The sequence below is a fragment of the Condylura cristata genome, unplaced genomic scaffold (assembly GCF_000260355.1).
Source record: "Condylura cristata isolate star-nosed mole 26May11 unplaced genomic scaffold, ConCri1.0 scaffold00014, whole genome shotgun sequence".
NCBI classification, from domain to species: domain Eukaryota; kingdom Metazoa; phylum Chordata; class Mammalia; order Eulipotyphla; family Talpidae; genus Condylura; species Condylura cristata.
The window spans coordinates 42,167,664-42,188,788 of NW_004567115.1; the positions used below are offsets into that span (position 1 = coordinate 42,167,664).

At 39.0% G+C, this 21,125-nt stretch overlaps 1 protein-coding gene across 1 annotated transcript; it reads right to left on the reverse strand.

The window, feature by feature from the left end:
• Nucleotides 1-556: 556 nt before the first annotated feature.
• AADAT (aminoadipate aminotransferase) lies at nucleotides 557-20,665 on the reverse strand. Its single transcript, XM_004682396.2, has 14 exons — nucleotides 20,572-20,665; nucleotides 20,136-20,249; nucleotides 19,599-19,767; nucleotides 18,484-18,616; nucleotides 14,974-15,048; nucleotides 11,811-12,020; nucleotides 10,264-10,329; nucleotides 8,342-8,424; nucleotides 7,835-7,931; nucleotides 6,215-6,276; nucleotides 5,313-5,377; nucleotides 3,951-4,057; nucleotides 1,798-1,899; nucleotides 557-929 (listed from the first exon to the last, which is right to left on the reverse strand). The coding sequence occupies exons 2-14, from the start codon at nucleotides 20,200-20,202 to the stop codon at nucleotides 888-890; spliced, it is 1,278 nt and encodes a 425-aa protein (XP_004682453.1). The 5' UTR covers nucleotides 20,203-20,249; nucleotides 20,572-20,665; the 3' UTR covers nucleotides 557-887.
• Between the last annotated feature and the right edge of the window lie 460 nt (nucleotides 20,666-21,125).

Sequence of the window (21,125 nt, forward strand, 5' to 3'; positions counted from 1 at the left end):
TTATTGGTGTACTTGTTCTAAATGGGTGTCAGCCTTTGACAGGACACCCTTCACTTACGGGGGCATGCACACCCACATCCAGTCACTTGCACTGGAGGTTCAGGACAAGGACCTCACATACACATCTGTGGGATGTAGGAAGAAACTGGAGTCCCTGGAGAAAATCCACAGAGACAGGGAGAGAACATGTAAACTCCACATAACAGGGGACTCCAAGTTCTCATCAATGTTATAGTGAAATGGCTTTGAATGAGGTATTATTTGAGTACCTGCTGTACCCCAAAGGGTTAGGGTAGATTTGATTGCATACATGCAGAGAATACCTTTTGTAAATTGTGTAGTATGAAAATACAATTAGCACATTATCTGTGTCCCTGATCCCTGCTTCTTCTTTACCTTTAGTAGGTCTGATACCTTTACCCATGTTTATTTTCAGATTTTTTAAAAAGGGATCTTTGTGTTGTGACTTAATATCTGGAGTACTGTTCCTAAAAATCACTCATAATGGTCAAATTCTAACAATTTTTGCAACAAGATTTTATTACATTTTCTAAAAGTAGAAAAAGTTCATATTATGTGCCATGTTGAAATTATTTGCCCCATAATTAATTGTAAAGGTTAGTTTCAAAGAAGACATATTAGATACTATAAAGCAACAACAGAGTTCCTTATAATGAAATCCAGGAGAAAAGCAGTTTGAGTTTTTATCAAAAGGTATAAGTGAATTATGAAAATATTTATAATCTGTCTAGTTAAATTAGTATAGAAATATATATAATTTGATGAAATTCAGCTCTGTAGCTACAACAATGATGATGTCTTCTTGCTAAAACATAGCGAATAATTTATCTGAAAAATCCATGAATACTCTGAAAACTTAGATTTCTTCATAAAGATTCTTTTATAAGTTGGGCTAATCTCTGGAAGGCCTAAAATAAAACAGATAAGAATTAATAAAATTAGGATGCTACTTAGGAAAAGACTATCCTAATTTAAAAGATTCAAAGAGAATATCCATCTTAGGTTGGGAAAAGGTCGTAAAAAGTCAGGTTTCGGGGTAAGATGTGCTCAGTGCCATCCACTGAGCATATGGGATTCCTAGGATTGTCTTTGTTCTATTTATAACCCTTTACCAGTCGTTTTTCTATTTCACTCTAATATACATTATTGTGTTTTACACTGCACATCTATCCTACTGATTCAGTAGTCTAACTCCATTTATACATACAAGTCAAGATAGCACGTGAAAAGCATATTAATGACACGAGCAAGCAAGGAAGTAGAGAATCCATCAAGAACCAGTTCATGCCCAAGGATAATATAAATTCTTCCCAAGGTTCAATTACGGCTCCTTTGTTTGGATTCCCAGGAAAACAGTCCTTAGCTACTTGTTTCTTTGCTTCTTGCTATTTTGGTTTAACAAACATTTTGTGAACATAATTTGATTCATGTTCATATATATATATTTTAACAAAGACAGGCACAAGTGGCTCTTATGAATTAGTATTTTCAGTTCATGTTATTCCCCTAATGGAAGGAAAGAGGGTTTTCTCATAACATGTTGATAGCCTATCAACACTGCTTAGTAGGTCTAAAAACTATTTATAAAGACATTAACCTTTAATTCACACTTGGTTCATACATTTGCCATTTTTGCTATTATTAAAATGTGCCCTTTAATGGTAAATTGTAATTTTTTTTCAACTAATATTTTCTTTTCAGAAAGTTAAGACAAACACATGTGCCCCAAACCAGAATTGACATCTAGTGTTACTCTGGAGAGACTACTGTACTCACCACATCCATCTGTTGTGGAGTTGCAAAAGAGAAGGATGCTCTAAAGTAAGGGCTGGGAGCTGAGCTATCAATATAGAAGGAATTTCCAGGAACCATTAAGATCTAAGAGAATTTATAAAAAAGTGAATTACTATTAAGAAAATACAGGTAAAACTAAGTGGGGAAGGACTTTGAGAGCAATTGTAAGAGAAACAATTTGTACAAAAATTCTGTATGTCATACAACACAAAAATAAAAGCATAGAAACTGGAATAATGTTTATAATGAACATTTCAAAAATTACCTTTTCTCCATATATAAAGACTGTACAGTAACTGAGAAGAAAAACACCAAAATTGTAGCTTTAATGCCAAAGGACAGCTTATGGAAAAAATAGAAATGAAACAAAAAAGAAATGGTAGCAAACATGTGTACATGTTTCACCAAACTCAAGAAACGGAAGTTTAAACAATGAGATACCATTCTTAAGTTATCACAATTAGAAATTCAAAGATAAGTATGTGTTAGACAGCAAAAAGGGATTGATATTTCGGGGAGGAGATCCAGAATGTAAAGACCCTCCTGAAAAAATGGGGATTCACTCAATGAAATGAAAGAAATTAAGACGTTAATACACAGTGAAGTGTTTACGTCAAGGTGGAGTGTCGGGAGCAACTCCTCTTGATGACTAGCGACGGTGGCAGATAGAGCACTGATGAAATCCCGTTGCTCTGCTTGCTGGGCACATCAGCCTCTTCCACTGCGTGTAGCCACATGGCTGAATCGCAGTCACTAGATGTAAGTGATACATGGAGCTTCCCATGTGTGACCCCCTAATTTTTCCATTTCGTAGCTACTGGGGGATCCATGTGTTGAAGCCTGAAGAGCAATAGGTGAAGGAGTTAAGATCTCTGAATCCCTGATTGGATCAGAGTTGCCTGTAACCATATCTCTGAAAATTTTAGGTGAATTTGAAAGAACCTTTGATTACATTTTTGAGGTAGTATGACCATGATTTTTAAAAAGCATTAGTAACTGCTAGTGATATGGTGTAAATCTGGTATAAACTCCACCTTGACACAAACACTTCACTGCTAAAATAAGATGAGTTGGGGGTAAAGTGGGAGCACTGCAGGGAGCTTTCAAAGCAGAAGATTGTTTTCTGTGTCCTGGTTAACAGCAAGATGAAAATAATTGCTTTTTATATAGTGAAAAAAAATTGGGATGTACTAGAATTAAGTTGCTGCAGAAGATGGAGTGGCAATAATCTCTTTGGTAGGATGGCCAAAATCTGGATAAATTCTGGAAGTAATTTAGGAAAAGTAAAGATTCTTGCACAGGATAAATGAAATAAATAAAGATGAATGAAAAACTACAACAAAATATGAAGTCTATATCCTTAGCATCTAGCTCAGAAAGACAATCACTTAGCAAATACTTTTAAGGAGAAGGGCATAGGTATCAAAGCCAAGAAAATACTAAATTGTTTTATTATATTAAAATACATTTCTTTGCAATAAATCAGTTTAGTATTTATTAAGTAGCTGCTATGGACTATCACTTGGATTAGGATAATCCATAAAGCATGGATTCTGCCTTCAGATAAGATGACTGGAGAGAATGAGTGGACTTCCCAAGATGGCGGTGCTGCACTCAGGGCTGGCCAGTCAGTTTCCATGTCTACTCTGTAGACCACGTGGTCTCAGAGCACTAGCATGATACTTTGCCAACACATCATAATCTGTTCTTTTGTGCTTATTGCTTTAAGACAAAAGGGATCCTAGGAACAGATCTAGTATTTAGAAAATACTGACAAAAATGATAAAGGAATTAATGAATAGAGAAAGGATAGTTTCTTTGTAAATTAGAAAGCTACACAGAAAAATATTTGCATTTCTTAGGCTTTAATCCTCAAGTGAATTTAAATACACTTATGATTTAAGAATTAATTAGTATAGCCACCCTCTATAGGGGAAAGAATGAGGACTCTTATTAACTCTATTTTGCATATAAAGTCAGAGAAGGTACTTACCCAAAATCACACACCCAGCAAAGGGTAGAAAAGGATTTAACCCAATCATGAGTTGGGTGGTGAGCAATAATGAATGTTGTGCCATTTTTATTCAAGTAAAAATTATTTTAAAGAAAAACTAAAACTCCCTCTTCCCCCTTACCTCTCTTTTAATGGCTTTTTCTTCAATTAGTTGTTTTGTGTCAGAGATGCCCTTGATTTTAACCCATAAAAACATTCCGGCATCAGGAACATGCCATTCTGCCAAACCTATGGACAAGAGAACAAATGTCTCCTGCAGCTATTTTGATACCCAATATTTTGATTCATGATATGACTGTAATAACTGTAAACTTGTATTCCTCCCAAAAATTCCTGTAGTGCTAGCATCTTTTAAAAATATGACTTTATGAGTCCTGAAAATTGATGTTCTGAGTATTATTTTTAAAAATGTGGCATGAAAGACAGGGAGCAGACATACCTGTATTTACATTTTTAGTCAGATGTAGAGTAGTATAAGAAATCTAGCACCTATGTCTACCTCTTTTAGGTAGACTGACCCTCGCCAAACATGGCTTTTTCAATGTTAGATGATTTCTTTAACTCTTTCTAGATACTTCCAGTGTTGCAATAAATACTGTCATTTGTATAGCAGCTTAAAAGTCCAATGGATTAGAGTTTTTATCAGGATGTAATTACTTCTCAAAAGTTACTTTATAATTCAAGTTTTCCAGGTTTATTTGTAGGCTTTATGTTTCACTGACTAATAGGATAGAGAAACCAAGAAGGAAGGAAAATTATTTTGATTAACATTATTAGCTGTTAAATATTTATTTAACTATTTAAAAATAATTGCTGTTGATTAAAACCTTTTCTTCAAGTTCACTATACATGAGGTATTAATACTTATATCAATAAGATAATTATTTTTACCAAGCCTCCATGAGGAATAAGATATAACAGAAACAAGGACTTCATAGTTTTGGTTTACTAACATTCATAATAAAAGCATTTTTGATAATTAAAGTCATATGATTTATTTGACTTTCTTAATAGAAAATCCAATCTAAACCATCCTATAATCAAATAAGCAATTGTTCATATTAGAAAGATACATGAAATTAATGTGACTAGAAAGTAAATAATTTGTAATGAGAGATCTACTTTAGATTCATTAGATTGTACTGTTTTGTTATGATATAATATAGATAGGAAAGGAATATATTGTTTGTTTGACAATGCCTTTTACATTTTGGAGTAAAATTTTAAAATAACCAAAGATTTAAGTATATTATTGGAGATTTACTTACTAATTCTTTGCTGTTAACAGGTAGAATTGTGCAGAGCTGTGTAGATTGTAACTTCTGAGATTATTTGTAGAGTAACAAGAATTCTTGGTACTTTGATAAGAAACCTCCTGCACTCATTTCTTACCCCCAACATTACTAACAAAACCACACAGTGTTTATGGCCTGCTTATACAGCTGTTACTGAATACTGCAAATAGGATTTACTTAATCCTCACCACTTAACCACTTGTCTGCAGCTGCCAATAATGCATCCTTCTGGGAATTATAGAAGTCAATAACCCTGGAAGAAGAAACAAATGAAATGAATGTGTTTAGTACATTAGCTGCAGAAACAAAAAGGCTCTGAAGTTCAGTCTATAAGAATTTATTTTGTTTCTTGAGTAAAATGTTGAATGCTTGTGAAGGGAGTAGAGCATATTTACTTGATCTATCTGGTGGTAAACATTTAATCATTATGCTGTTTCCTTTGTTTTGGAATAATTTGAAAACAAAATTAACACAGCAAAATCCATTTCTGTGTATAATATTGAATTTAAATTTGTTATCAACAGAAATAGTAGCCTCAATCTCTGTCTTCAGTTGTCCAAATATGACTGTCATTTATGGGGTAGGGAAATACTAAGGATTAAAGAAGATACTACTGAAATGAATCACTGTCTGGGAGTAAGCACAATCTGTTTTTTTCTTTATTTCTAAATGGCCTCACAAGTAATCTGTTTACACAAGTAATTCATAAGGTGTGCCAATATTCTGATTATATAGGGAAATTATATTCTTTGTATTTGAGTCAATGCCTGTTCCTCACAGTTAATTATTAAATAAAATACTTATATACATGAGCTTTCAATACTCTAAATAAGTGAATCCCAACATGCTGGGAATTTCAGATTCCTTAAATGGGATGGGGACTGCTTTCAAAACAGACCTTGGAATCTTTTATGAAGGCATTTAGGTGAAGCGCTAATAGAACAAATACACCCTTTGCTTTGACTAGACTCTTCCTATTGTCTATCTTGGGACAGTTGGAAAGGAAGTGAAATAAAGCAGTACGCTGGATGCTCTATATTATGTTTACTGACCTTCTATATCATTCACTTTGAAATAAATGAATTAATACCTCTGTACATGAGCCAGGAAGCCTTCTTCTCCCCATTGGTGTAGAAGCTGTGACACAAGAAGCTAAAAGAAATCAAATGATAACAAATGCCATGGTTCATGATGAAATGTGTTTTTTGTTAGACATAAAAGCACATGATTCTCAATGTAAATGACCACAAGATAGAGCAAAGCTTCCATGTTCAAATATTATCCTTTTGCAATATAGGTAAAGCAAATATGTTTAGGCCAGGATCTCAACTAAGAGGGGGCTTGTCATCTATTAGAGTAAACTAAGTATTCTATCCACCTGTACAGATGGCCCTAAATGAATATAAAACCTAAAGTTTCAAAAAAAAGTTTATTATAAATAATGACAACAATCAAAATAACAAATATTTATGTAATCCTTGTTACATTCCAGAAACTATTCTAGTATATTAATATAGTTTACCACATCACTCTAAGTAATAGTCTTATGATTAAGGAGTTTATTATTTCTTTTTAAAAGATTTATTTATTTATGGATACAGACACTGGGCTACAGGTCAGAGGTGTGGGGTTGAGAGAATTCACCAGAGATAGAGTGGGGAGCAGAACAGGCAGACTGATTGAGACACTGCTGATGGGAGCAGCAGGTGAGACAGGAGGGTCTGCTGTGCCCTGTGGGTCACCTCCCTGGCTGGGGATCGACCTTATGCTGCAGTGGCTGCAGATAGCTTCATAGTGCTGTGCTTTAATCAGTTGCGCCACCAGGGAGGGCCCCAGGAGTTCATTATTTCTATTTCACTAATGAGAAAGCCGAGACAACGGTTAAATTAACTTTCGTGAGGTTACACAGACAGTTACAGAACTTGGAATCAAGACTAGCTGTTCAGCTCCAGTCCAAGTCCTTAATTGCAATGTTATCCTCCCTCTGACACATAAACAATATGTAGAAGTACTAAGTTATGTAGTATCTTGGTAAGTTTTTCTCTCTAAAATAGAAGGTCCTATAAATGGGTAGTGAAGTTCTGTTACTAACAGATACAAAAATATGTAAGAAGCCCCAGCCTGTTGAGACCCGTCCGGCATCTTCACTCCGGAATGTGCCCTGTCACACAGGTGTCCTAATCCCCGTCAACCTTGCAAAGGGGTTTTGTTAGTTCTTGTGTAACAATCTATTCTTGGGGTCCTATTGTCCAGTCACCTTAGTGGTGAATTCAGTACTTTCTCAAAGCTTTTGAGGGAGTTTACACATTCTCCAAAATAATGCTACTTTAATGAAAATATATTCCAGGAAGTATCTTTAGAAGCTTGCACATATGTATAATGAAGGCAAATAACAAGTCACTAAGATTTGAAATCATTGTTCTTATTATGTGGTCCAAGACAATGTTTTCACCAAGTCTAGTTCCATTTTACTCTGCTCAACAAAGTTTTTTTTTTTTTATTAATGGAATTCCTGGCCAAAAATGCTAAGGATACAAGATGAATAAGACACTCTGACTCTCAAGAAGTTTGTAGCCTATGCCACAATACAACACCAGGTTAATTCAGTTAGTGATTCCCCTCCATGTCACCTTACCTCAACCTTACTTGCCAACATCTATTACTTATTCTGATCAAATTAAAAAAAAAATCCTGTTTAAGTTTTTCTTACCTGTGTAAAAGTGCTAGGGTGCATTGTTGAAACTTGTGTGTGTAAAATAATTCTCTCTATCAAGGGTTTTGGTCCAGTTATAAATCCTATTCTCAACCTGTACAAAAAAGAAAAGATATCATACCAGTCCTGTATTAATAATAAACATCTCTCTGCTGACTTCTTTAGGGTGAGGGTTGTGACCTGGGGTCAAATGAACCTAGAGAATATTTCCATTCTCTTAAAAGCACTTCTTATTTAAAATACAAATATAAGTTTAAATATACAGTTAAAATAGAATGCCAGCTGACCACATATCTCTACCTTTGCTCTTTCATATGTGAAACCAAAAAGCTGACCGGTCCTACTATACCTTTAGATTAAAAGGACTGGAGATAAAGAGAAAAGATCTGCATTCATATTAATAATTAGACTGGCATTTTAAGACAATTAGAATACAAGCATCTTAGATGACAAACCAGTTGAACTAAAAGGAGCAGTCAACTCTATCAAGAGACAGTGCCTTACCCAGAGGAGAGGATTTTTGAAAATGAGTCAGCCCTGATGACACGTCCATCGACGTCCATGGAAAGAAATGTTGGTGGCCAGGGCTTGAAATGGAAAGAAACAAAACAAGACCATGATCAGTTTGAGAACAATGCTGGTGACTGTCGAATTCAGTAGAGAATGGAGACGTTGTGGATTCAGGTCTCATAGGCAACCATTACCTTTATTTTCATCTCAACCCAAACCAAAGGAAACAGGAGTTCACGTGCATTTATTAGTGTCTCCTGTCTTCACATGCTCTTCTGCCAAAACACATACCAAGCCTTTCTCATTTGCTTACCATGCCATTATTTTGAAAACTCATATAGATGCTCCTTGCCCCGAGGTTTGAAATCCAAGATTAACAGATTCAGAAACTCAAGAAAAACTAGTTCAGACAAGATCAAAACAAAGAGTGCCAGCAGTGTTGAGGTTGACTTGGAGAGAGAATACAGATTCTTAGAACAACTAGAAAGACAAAAAAAAAAAAAAAAAAAAAAGTGAAGAAAGATGAGAAATGTAGCCACTCTGAAATAGTGACATCAACAATACTTCACAAGTAGCACAAAGAAGAAAGGGGACTTTGGTCACAGTGAGGGTGGAGGCATGACATGACATTCAGGCAAATTAGATAAAATACGCAAGAGTTTTTGTTTCTTCTCTGTAGATTTAGATGGGAGACTGGACCCATGTATTCAGTCTTTGTAGGCTAGAGAACAAATAAATGCAGTGTTGATTTTGAAGCGTTAAGCATTTTTTTTAAGGTCTTAAACTTTTTTTTTTTTAAAGATTTATTTATTTATGCACACAGAACTGGGGTACAAGCCAGAGGTGCAGGGGTGGTGAGAGGCTTTACCAGAGAAAAGTAGGGAGCAGAACAGGCAGATCGATGAAGTACACTGCTGAGGGGAGCAGTGGGTGAGTCAGGAGAGGTCTGCCATGCCATGTGGGTCACCTCCGGGGCAGGGATCAAATTTGCACTGAAGAAGCTGTGGCAGCTGGCAGTGCTGCATCCTAATCCATTGTGCACCAGAGAGGGCCCTGAGTTAAGCATTTTTATTTGTTAAATATTTAATTTTGTGTAGAAGAACTGGGGTACAGGCCAGAAGTGCAGGGGATGAACGGATTTACCAGAGACGGAGTGGGGAGCAGAACAGGCCAACTGATGAAGTACACTGGTGAGGGGAGCAGTGGGTGAGACAGGAGAGGTCTGCTGCACCATATGGATCACTTCTCTGGCCAGGGATAGAACTCAGGTGCCCTAGATGGCCTTCTGGGTGGTAGCACTGAAACTTAACACCTAGGCCACCAGAGAGTCCCTGGAATTAAGTATTTTAATCCATATCAGTGAGAAACAATCTAAAATTCATTATTCTGCAGAAAGATCTAGGATCTAAATGAAAAATAGCACATATGTGGCTTGTTTGCAAGTAATGTCCATAGTGTACATCACTAACTGAGCACAACCTTTTCTCCTTTAGCTTGAGCACAGCTTCCAGGTCCTTCTCAGACAGCATTCCAGTAGGCCATACCAAGATTGAAGTTGACACCCCAAGATAAAACCCATTACACGTCTCTTGTACAGTGGTGAAGGAGCTGGGAACTGGGATTTGGAATTCAAGACCATAGTGCTGTCTCACTCTGCTTGTCCAAATGTCTAGTACAGAGCACCAGCTACCACTCTGATGGTAAGCAATTTCTGCAAAGACTGGTAATACCAGAAATGGAAAGTAACAATTCCAGGCAGGACAGATTGAAAGATTAAAGATGAAAGTGGTAGTCAGTTGAACATTTTAAATTTAATTTCAATACAAAGCTGGAGTAGCTCCGACTCGGCAGAACAGGCCCAAATCAAATACAGGGAAAGATCTTAGTTTGATATGCTAATTGACATTGTTGCTTACCTTATTGAACTGCAGAAAATAGTATGGGTCATCTTCTATTATGAGGAAGTCATATTTTCTTGCAAGCTAAAAAAAAGGTTAAAGTAGTATATTTTATATCTTAAGAGTATCTAAAATTAACACCATTTGGAGTCATAATTCTTTGTACTCTTCTATCATTTATTCCCTCATTCAATATGTTGTTGAGTACCTACTGTTCTAGACAATGATGATACGGAGGGGGAAAAGGCACTAAAGGCTCTTGCTCTCATGGGACTCACATCCCCTGGGAGAATGTAAGACAATGGACAACAAACAGACTTTAGATGGGGGAGGTTTGAGAGTTAGGTAGACCATTAAATGGGGCGGCATTTGAGAGTGAATCAGTGGCGTGGTACTGTGTCAGGCTGACTCACTGGGCAGCCCTAAAACAAGGGTGCAATTGGGGAAGACCAGTCAGGGCAGGTGGTGGCTGAGGAGACGAAGGTAGTAATGGCTAGGGAGAGACATGGATGAATTTTGTGGTAGAATTCACAGGATGGTGTGGCTGGGAGGAGTTGGAGGGGGACAAGGGACAGGGAATAAAAGGTGCTTGTTGGCTGTGGCATTGTACACGGCACTGGAGAATGTGAGGGGCTTGGACTGGAGACAATCAGGAGTTCTACTTGCCATGTCAAGTTTGAAATGCCTATTAGACATTTATGTTGGATGTTTGATACAAAAATTGGATACTGAGGTTGGATTCAGGAGTCTAGAGTACATGGGAAAGTCATTTCCATTGAGAATGGAATATATAGCCATAGAACTGGATGGGACTGTCAGGGGAAGAGGAGTGTGTAAATGAGAATTCAGGACAGAGTTCAGGAATAGGGGAAAATAAGAGTAAGACAATATTCTGAAATGAAAGTGTATATGGTGACTAAAAAGACTGCTTGAAAATATTATCATATCATTGTATATGATTAAGTTAAATATTTAACAAGGGTTTGGTACTTGTTTTCAAAAGCCTAGCAAGGCTAGGTAGTACTGTCAGATACATAAAAGAGGTTTTGCACAAAGGCACATTTGTCTTATTTTTCAAAGACTGGTATAGCTCCATATGTGTTTGCTACTTAAAAAAGTGTTTAGAGTGAAAAGCTTAGGCATCAGAATCAGATACCTAAAGAGACCTTATAACAGGAGGACGCCTCTGAGTTTCAAAGGATTTCTTTGCTATCCAAAAGTGACAAGGAGTAGGAAAGAGAAGAGACAAGTTGAAAACACAAATATAAAATGGTGAAAATGAAATATGGGATAGAATATTAAGTAGCCTCATAGAACTTAACATCAGGCCAAGAAACGCTACTTCTTTCTGTGAAAATATCAGTTAAAGGAAAAATCTTATAGTTAACAAGGATGTAATAATTTCTTGAGTTTAAATCAATTATGACCCTGGCATAGATGACTTACTTTTATAGCAGATCATCTTCCTTGAAGGCAAGAGGTGGATAAGAAAGGGAACTAGCACCATACTCTTTAAAGTCAAAAAGAAATGAGCACGTAGCCATATATCACATTCCTGATAATACCTCATAGATTTCCTTTTTGCGGTTGCCTGTTAATGAGTTTCCAGTAGGGTTGTTGCCATTTGGGACAGTATAAAGTAATTTGGGGGTGTTTTTCTTGGGGTCCTTTGAATCCTCAGGTTTCCATTGGGAAAGTATATCCTTGAGGGACTCTGGAATCATCCCATGTTCATCACTGGAAACATTCAGAAAGTTGCAGCCCAGGGGTTGCAGCTGTTGAACAGGTATGAAAAACAAAAAGCCCACTTCACACATGATCCCAGAATGTAAGTGCCCTTCATGCTAACCGAGAATAGTACCATGTTCCTGTCTGTCTGATTAAACATATAAACCTCCTCAGCTCCACACTGCCCAGGGTTGAGGTAGTGTATTATAATTATGGCTGTGGAAAGATACCATTTTTGTTCAAGTATACCCCATTGCTTCCCAGAGCAAGGATTATACTGCTCATGTGCCCACTGGCTCTGGTCAATAATTTCTGAGTGGGTGAGTGTGTCCTTCTAAGCAGAGGCTTTCAAGTCTAGCTTGTAGTTCAGTTCACCTCTTCTCTTTGCTTGGTGAGTGACAGTGTTCTAGCCAGAGGCTGCTTCTTTCACCATGGGGCTGGAGATGGAGATGCTCTGGAGCAGGGCTGCAGGTGCCTTGTGGTATAGTGTGAGAGAGGAATGAACCTTTGTAGCTGTAAGCCACTGAGATATTGGGTCATTGTTATATAGCATGACTTAGTCTCTTCTGACTGAATTATATTTATAATTAGAACTGGTTCATAAAGCATTTATGAACGAATGTTTTTGACAAAGTAAATTACTCATCTAAGGCATCTGTTATGCTCAGACATACGGCAGTTATAAGCAAAGGTGACAGGAAGAATATTTACAAAGTGACAGTAAGAATTTTTAGCACTAGACCTGAGCCCTAGAGACCCCCCCAATGCTGGCATTAGCTCTGATTCAGGGGAGGATCAGGCTGGGCTTAGGAAAGGGATTAGATTGGTGTTGGGGCTTTAGGGGGATCAGGGTAACAATTTATCAAGGAGCATGGAAGGATTTCAAGATCTTCCCATTTGCTAAGACTGGCCTGGCAAGTAGTGGCCTGGCTTATAGAGGTAACTTTATAAAGATCTTGTGGAATCTTATTCTTGACTGAACATAAGTTAAAAGAAAAACATACTTGCAGAAATAATAACTGATTGAGATTCTCTGACAAACAATTTTCAAAAGACAAGTATGTAAGTATTCGTTTAAGCCACGAAATGTAGAATTATGCACTAAGGAAGAATAATCCAGTCTACTTAGGATATAGCTAAAGGGTTTTTATATTTAAGAAGCACATAGAGTATGAGCCTAACAAGCCAATCTGGACCATGAAATAAACACATTTTGCTTTTCAGCATCTGTCTTCATAGCTTGGCACACGGTTTGTGTCTGGATATGTGAGAACACTTTTGCGTGTGCATACATGTGGAGTATATGGATACGGTTTATATTTATAGTGTTAGGAGTTTTGGAAAATAAGAATCATTCAGCAAGTCAGAAATTTTACTTTAGTTTTGGAAACTGTGATAAAATATATGTAACAAAAATGAACACAACAGTGACAACAGTTACATGCACAGTGTATCTATCCGTCACACAGTGTATCTATCCATCATCATTACTATCAATTTCTAAAACCTTTTCATAACCCCAAACAGAAACTCTGTGCCAATTAAGTAATAAAACCCATGCGTTCCTTCCGTGCTCCCAGTAACTTCTAATCTCCTTTCCATTTCCATGAATTCTCCTGCTTTGGATAGATCACACACGTGGAATTATACAGTATTTGGTCTTTGGGCTTAGCTTTGTGAATTGGCATTTTTATTTCTACAAGAATGAATTTTTTGATAGGAAGTGCACTGAATCTATAGATGGCCTTGGTAGTACTGACACTATTAAGTATCGCAATATATTTAGGTCCTTAATTTCTTTCAGCAATGTGTTGTAGTCTTTATGTACATGCCCCACGTTCTTAGAATCATCCCTAAATGTTTTATTCTTTTGAATACTACTACAAATGGAATAGTTTCCTTAAGTTTTCAGGTTACTCAGTGGAAAAAGTAGTATTTACAATACCAATTTTATCCTTCCTCAAGAGTGTTCACAAAATTTGCCTTTTCTAAGCTAGCTCATGCTTTATATATTGATTCTTATAAAGATAATATTACATTTGAAAAAAGGGAACCCATGAATTTAAAATTAATTGAGCATAAATGGTATCTATTTGAGTGTCTCTGTTCTTAGGAAACATTTGTTATGCAGCAATGTAGGCAAAGGTTGAGCACCTGTAGCTGGGACAATGCTTTACCTCTTCAGGGACTTGGGTGAGAAGGTTAGAAAGTGCTTATATTGAGTTGAAATTCTTTTCATGTAATTTCTACCCTTTTAGCTACAGTACTGTCAACTTTGAGGGCATGCACAGATAAGTCCATGGCTAATTTTGATATACTTGGGGCAATTCTCTTGTCTCTGTTGAGTCTTCTCTTTTGGAGGAAAACATCCACAGTTACTATAACCGTTATTTATATGATAAGTTTTCATTTCCTATTCATCCTTACTTTTCTCTGACTGTGCTCCAGTTTGTGTACACACACACACACACACACTCACACTCACACACTCACACACTCACACTCAAATATTGTGCTCCAAACAAACCTAAAACTCAGTGGTGTGTTCTAACCAGCACACAGCAGTGCTGGGCAGTCAGCTTCTTCATTCTGCATATTAAAAATTCCATTAAGTTAATGCTGGAATGAAAAGTCCTAGCTACATTGAAGTCATTTACAGTTATATTAGATCAACAATGATTATACTTAAGCATATGGTAATAAAAAGTTGTAATGAAAAAATAGTTTTCCATAAATAAAAGTCACTTTTCAAGTGAATACTGGTTTTATGAAAACTGGATGTCATTTTATACCACCTCATTTTAGCTTCTGTACATTTAGATGCATTTTGTACAAAGTAATATATAAAGCATAGGGCACATTTTTATCTATGTCATTTTAGATTTTCCTGTTTACAAATGAAAGGCACTATTTTATTTTTCAGTGGACAGGTAATTCTAAAGATTCAATGATTTCTTGTCATTTGTTCTGACAAGTCTTTTCTAAAAAATGTGTACTCACCGTATGAAGAGTTCCTGAATAAGTAGGTTCATTTAAGAGGATATTATCTCCAGGGTTAAGGATCATTTCGAACACCTAACAACAGAAGCACTGATTAGTTTGGATAGTACAGACACATCTCACTTTATTGCACCTCATCTTACTGCACCCTACAGATATTGTATCTTTTACAAAGAGGGGTTATGGGCATCTTACCTCCAGCAAGTCTTTTGGTGCCATTTTTCCAGCAGCATGTGTTTACTTTGTGTCTCTGTGTCACTTCTGGAAATTCTCACACTATTTCAAACTTTTTCATTATTATATCTATTACTTTTTATTAAGATTTACTTTTAATTATTTATGCATACAAGAACTTGGGGGTAGGCCAGAGGTATGGGTGTATGTGTGTGTGAGAGAGAGGATTCACAAGAGAAAGAATAGGGAGCAGAACATGCAGGTCCATGAAACACACTGCTAAGGGGAGCAGTGGGTGACACAGGAGAGATCTGTTGTACCATGTGGGTCAGCTCCCTGGCCGGTTATCACACTCATGTTGTGGTGGCTGTGGATAGTTTGATAGTGCTGAGACTTAATCCCTACATCACCAAGGAGACCCTATGAGATCTATGATGATGATCTATGATCACTGACCTTCAATGTCACTGCTGTGTACTTGTTTCGGAGAGCTATGAACTGCTCCCATATAAGATGGCAAATTTAATTAACATTTCAGTTAAAAGAGTATTTATTCTGAGTGCTCTACTGACCAGCAGCTCCCATGGCCATCTCTTCCTGTGTTCCTCTATTCCCTGAGATAGAGAAATACTGAATTTAGACCAATTAACAACTTACCGTAACTTCTAGGTGTTCAGGTGAAAGGAAGAGTTGCATGTTTCTCTCATTTTAACTCAAAAGCTAGAAATGATTAAGCTTAGTGAGGAGGTTAAGTTGAGAGCTGAGATAGGCTGGGAAGCTAGACTTCTGTGCACAACAGTTAGCCAAGCTGTGAATGCAAAGGAAAAGTTCTTGAAGGAAATGAAGAGTGAACATATAAATGTCAAGAAAGACAAACTTACTGTTGATGTGGAGAAAGTTTTAGTGGTCTGGATAGATCAAATCAACCATTTGATTGACATTCCCTTAAGCCAAAACCTAATCCAGAGCAAGCACCTAACTCTTCAAATCTATGAAATCTGAGAGAGGTGGGGAAGATGTAGGAGAAAAGTGTGAAGCCTGCAGAGGTTGGTTCATGAGACTTAAGGAAAAAAGCCATCTCCATAACATCAAAGTATACGATGAAGCAACAAGTGCTGATATAGCAGCTGTAGCCAGCTCTCCAGAGCTGTAACTAGATAATGGATGGTGGCTACACTAAGCAACAGATTTTCAAAATACACAAAATAGCCTTGTATTGGAAGATGCCAGAAAATGTCTTAGCTAGGGAGGTCAATCTTTAACTTCAAAGAACAGCCTGACTCTTGTTAGGGGCTATTGTAGCTGGTGACTTTATGTTGAAACTGATTTTCATTTTATCATTCTGAAAATCCTAGGGAGATTAGGAAATATTCTAAATCTACTCTGCCCATGCACTGTAAATGGAATAAAAACGTGTTGTTTGGATGACAGCACTTCTGTTTTTGAAAATATATTTTTAAAGATTTAGTTATTTATTCATACAGAACTGGAGTACAGGCCAGAGATGCAGGGTTGGTGAGAGGTTTCACTTGAGACAGAGTGGGGAGCAGAACAGGCTGACTGATGAAGTACACTGCTGAGGGGAGCAGCGGGCAGGTCAGGAGAGGTCTGCCGCTATGTGGATCACCTCAGGGCGAGGATCATGCTGAAGTGGCTTTAGCTTCTTAGTGCTGTGCTTTAACCCACTGCACCACCAAGGAGGGCCCTGTTTTCGAATAATTTAAGTTCACTGTTGAGATCAGTAGCAATATCTCAGGAAAATGATTTCTTTTAAAGTATGGCTGCTCTTTGACAATGCAACTGGTCACCCATGAGCTTTGATGGAGATGGAAGGGAGATTCATTTTGATGTCACAACTGCTAACACAACATCTGTCCTGCAGCCTGAGGACAAGGAGAAATTTCGACTTTCAAGTCTTAATTGTATAAGAAATATCACAAAGTTATAGGTTCTATAAGTAATGATTCTTATGAGGACAAGGGCGATAGAAATTGAAAATCTTCTGGAAGGAATTCACCATTATAGATGTCCTTAAGCACATTCGTAATGGGAGGAGGTCCACATTATTAATATCAACAGGAGTTTGGAAGAAGTTGATTCCAACTACCATGGATGACTTTGTGGGGTTCTGGACTCTAGTGGAGAAAGTGACTTTAGATGTGGTCGAAACATCAGAAATAGAATTAGAATCAGAGCCTGTCCTCTCAGAATAAAACTTTAATGGATAAGCAAAGAAAGTAGGTTTTTGAGATGGAATCCACTCCTGGTGAGGATGCAGTGAACATCTTTGCTACTAAGTATGGATGTTTGACGTTATAAGAACACAATGTTCTGGGATTCAAGACATTCAGGGGAGCTTCCTGAGGAAGTGACATGTAGATGAGGGTTTTGAATACACCAAGAATTCAGTGACTTGAAGGGGAGTGTAAAGAGGAGTGGAGTGAGGGGAGACAGAAGTGGGCACTGAGGCCAAGTGAAGCCAGGAAGGCTCTCAGCTATGCATTTGGAGATCAGTTTGGCTGTGATATGAAAAGTGTAAGAGTGAGGTGAGATTACGCGTGGAGAATTTTTTAGCATTATTTGGGAGGTTTTTGCTGCCACCCTGTGGACAGCAGAGGGTACTTTGGATCAGGGCAATGATGCTTTAATTGGAGAGGTCTTTGGGAAATCAAAACACAACTGTGCATTAGAAGGGAGTGAGGAAGAAGAGGTGTTAATGGTGACTGCTAGACTTCTGGTTGTGGTATCATTCAACCAAGTCAAAAGACTCAGAATTATCCACTTGAGGGAGAAGATGGTGAGTATTTGGTTTGAGGTGCCTTTGAAATATCATGTGTCAGGTGGGCGGATGAACTAATGGATTTGGATGGAGCTTGGAAGTCATTAAATTACAGGCCGCATTGTGTTAGTGGAGGTACTGGGGTAAGTGTATAGATGAAGAGGTAAGAGGTTCAAGGACTGAGCCTCGTGGGATGACAATAAGTAATTGTGTAGAGGGAAAGCTAAGGAGAGAGGGAAGGGCCAGAGGAGAGCTGCCTAGTGTGGTACTGACACAGTCAGAGGAGCAGAGAATTTTAAAAACCATAGGGGTGGGTACTCCCTTACTGGGAACCTTGTTTTAATAGATGCCGACTCTGGGTCATTGATCACATGACCTGTACTTCAGAAAAATCAGCTTGGTGGATGTCTTTAAGTCTCCTATTTACAATTTTAGGTAATGACAAGGAAGATCGAGGTAACTCATAAAACACGATCCTCCTGTGATTAAGTGAGAGGTGACAGCATTGATGGACATATGGTGCTCAGGGGGTGGGTAGCCTTCCCTTTCAGTCTTACCTTACAAAGGCCTTCTTGGCTGCCATTTGTGACACATAAGTCCATTTGTCCTTGACTGGATGGATAATTGATGGTGGGAGGATTATGCAATTTTACTTGAAACTGTTTTAGCCAGGATACCAGCTCTGGGATTCTAAAGCAAAAAATATATTTTCAAATTTCTAGTAGTAAAAATCATAATAATAGTAGACCAGAGCTAAATGATAGCGTTATAGAAGGCATTTTATACATTCATTTAAAAAAATCCTGAAATGCTTTTTTGGCCAATATTAATATCCCTATTTAAGAGGCAAGGTCACAGATTTAGAGATTAAGAGTCACATAAATCCAAACAGTAGCTTAAATGAGCTGAAGTTCGAATCAACATTTTTTTTTTTTTATTCCAAAGTCTGCACTTTTTCTTTTCTACTAAAGCATCACTGTTTAAGTCTTTGTTCTTATGGACATTTCCTTAGGCTACCTAGAAGCTCAGGGTCCATATATTCCTTTTAGCCTGGAAACAAAGCCTTTGTATATATAATGTTACATAGAATTCATTTGGTTGTCATGTACTTTTGTGGCAACACAGAGTTCTCTTAAATAAGGGTAATTTGTAAACACTAACTTGCCCTTTATCACTGGAAGAAGGCAAGCTAAGGAAAGCCCTAAGGACTGTGTTCCATTTTGCCTTTCAGAAATGAAGGGCATCTGATATGAGGGCAACATATTTGCCCAGCTGCCAGCTTAAAGCGAAACACAATGATTAGAAAATGCCCTGGGCTGCTTCCCAGGCTGGACGTTTCCTTTTTTATCCAAACCTATCTCCTCACCTAACTCTGTCAATTTTTGCAGACTCAGCTCAAATGGCACTTCCTTCTAGAACACTTCTTTGATTCTCCTTGTCGTTTAAGGTCACGAAGTAGTCAATGAAGCACTGAATATCCTTACTAGTTATTTAATTTTTGAAAACTCTTCCCCAAACCTTTCTAACTGTCAAGTACCCATTTCAAACCTTTCTAACTGTCAAGTAGACAGTTAGTTAAAAAAGGCACCCATCATTTTTTCTTTACCAGTGGGCCTTAGAGTACAGCACATGACAATAACCCAACCAAGTGATATTATTTATAGCTAACTACCCAGCACTTTGAGAATATTGAAGGGCTCGCTTCATCATCTCGTCTTCAAATCGGATGGTCTTTCCATTTTCTACGGTGATAGTCGCCGTCTTAAAGGGGAACGTGTTCGCATTTGGCGCTCCAGTAGCTAAGGAGATGACTGATTTGGGCGAGGAGATCAGTAAGTCGGCTACAATAATAGAAAAGAAGCAGACACATTCACTGGAGACCTTCACAAACCGAGCTAGTTCTGTCTGCTGCATGACAGCGTCAAACTAAAAGTCGAACAATCTCTCGTGACAGAATATTAGTCTGAAGTGAACATCTGGAATAGCTTTTCCTGACCCATCTCAGTGGTAGAGATGGCCACGTAGAAGTCAGAGCTAGCAAGGAGGAGAGATGGTAAATAGAACAGCCTCCTGGGATCAAACTCATGGCTGCGCCCCCTTCTCAAGGAGCTTCCCTGGAATGAATGAAGGCCACTACGCTGGTACCACCCTTGGCGCTCAGCGGGGAACCACTCCCGGCAGGGAGAGGAGGTGCGGACCCAGGACTCACTTAGGATGCGGAGGGTGGACGGCTTCCTGGCCGCGCTGGTGGCCGTGATGAATCTTGCGTAATTCATGTCTCTGATACCCCACAGGCAGCGGCGCCTTCTCCAGCTGCTGAGAACTAAAAAAACCAGACAACCTGGTCAAATACAGTCACCCCCTGCTCCCTCTGGACAGACCACGCCGCCGTCGCCCGCGGGGTCCAGACAGTCTCGGTCTCACGGAGGCTAGAGATCTCTGCTGAGGCTCCCGGCAGAAGGCCGAGCCTGGGCCCTGGGTCTTTGGACCCGCCCGGCGCGAGCCCGGCAAAGTCCACCTGCAGCAGGAAAGCCCGCCCTCGGGGGAGCCGGTGCCCGGGCCCCGCGCCCCGGCCGCGCCTCCTCCCGCCCCGCGCGGCGGCCTATGGCCGCGGGCCGGTGGTGCCTTCCCGCGGGGTCAGTGACCTCGGCGTGGGGCGTGCTGGGTGAGGGCCGGTAGCCCGGGCCGTGCCGGAACGCTACTGTTGACCTCCAGGCCCGGAGTCACCGCAAGGTAGCGTCCGGCTTGGCCCGGACGCGCGAGTGCTCTGGCCCGGAGGTCCAGCCCCCGCCCCCTGCCCCAGGCCCAGGCCCAGGCCCAGGCCCAGCGGAGCCTTGGGCGCCCCTGGCGGCGGCCCAGGGCCGAGGCCAGGCTCGGGGGCCGGGCTGCTCAGGCTGCAGACGTCCTGGCTGTGCCTCAGCCTCGATCCGTCGCGGTGCGTTTTTCACCCCTCGGACCCTGTTTAGTACCGTCCTTTCTAAAATAGAGCTGTCCTGGGAAGTCACTGAAGCGACCCCGCTTCACGTCAAAGGCACTTTTTTCAAGATTAGAGCACTTCAGAGTGAGGTGGAGTGTTAAATGAATTTAACCTAGAACCACTGACATTTTAGGCTACCTTCCCCTTGGGTTTTCTGAGCATCCATTATGGACTTAGGTTGGAAATGTATATCCAAAGAGAGCCATCTCTTTGGGTCTAGCA

Excerpts from the sequence above, each read along its gene's own strand:
- AADAT (XM_004682396.2), bottom strand. The coding sequence starts at position 20,202 with ATGAATTACGCAAGATTCATCACGGCCACCAGCGCGGCCAGGAAGCCG. Across the intron at positions 6,277-7,834 it reads ACCCTAGCACTTTTACACAG|CTTCTTGTGTCACAGCTTCT; the intron begins GTAAGAAAAACT and ends GATTTCTTTTAG. Across the intron at positions 5,378-6,214 it reads TTCCTGGCTCATGTACAGAG|GGTTATTGACTTCTATAATT; the intron begins GTATTAATTCAT and ends TTCTTCTTCCAG.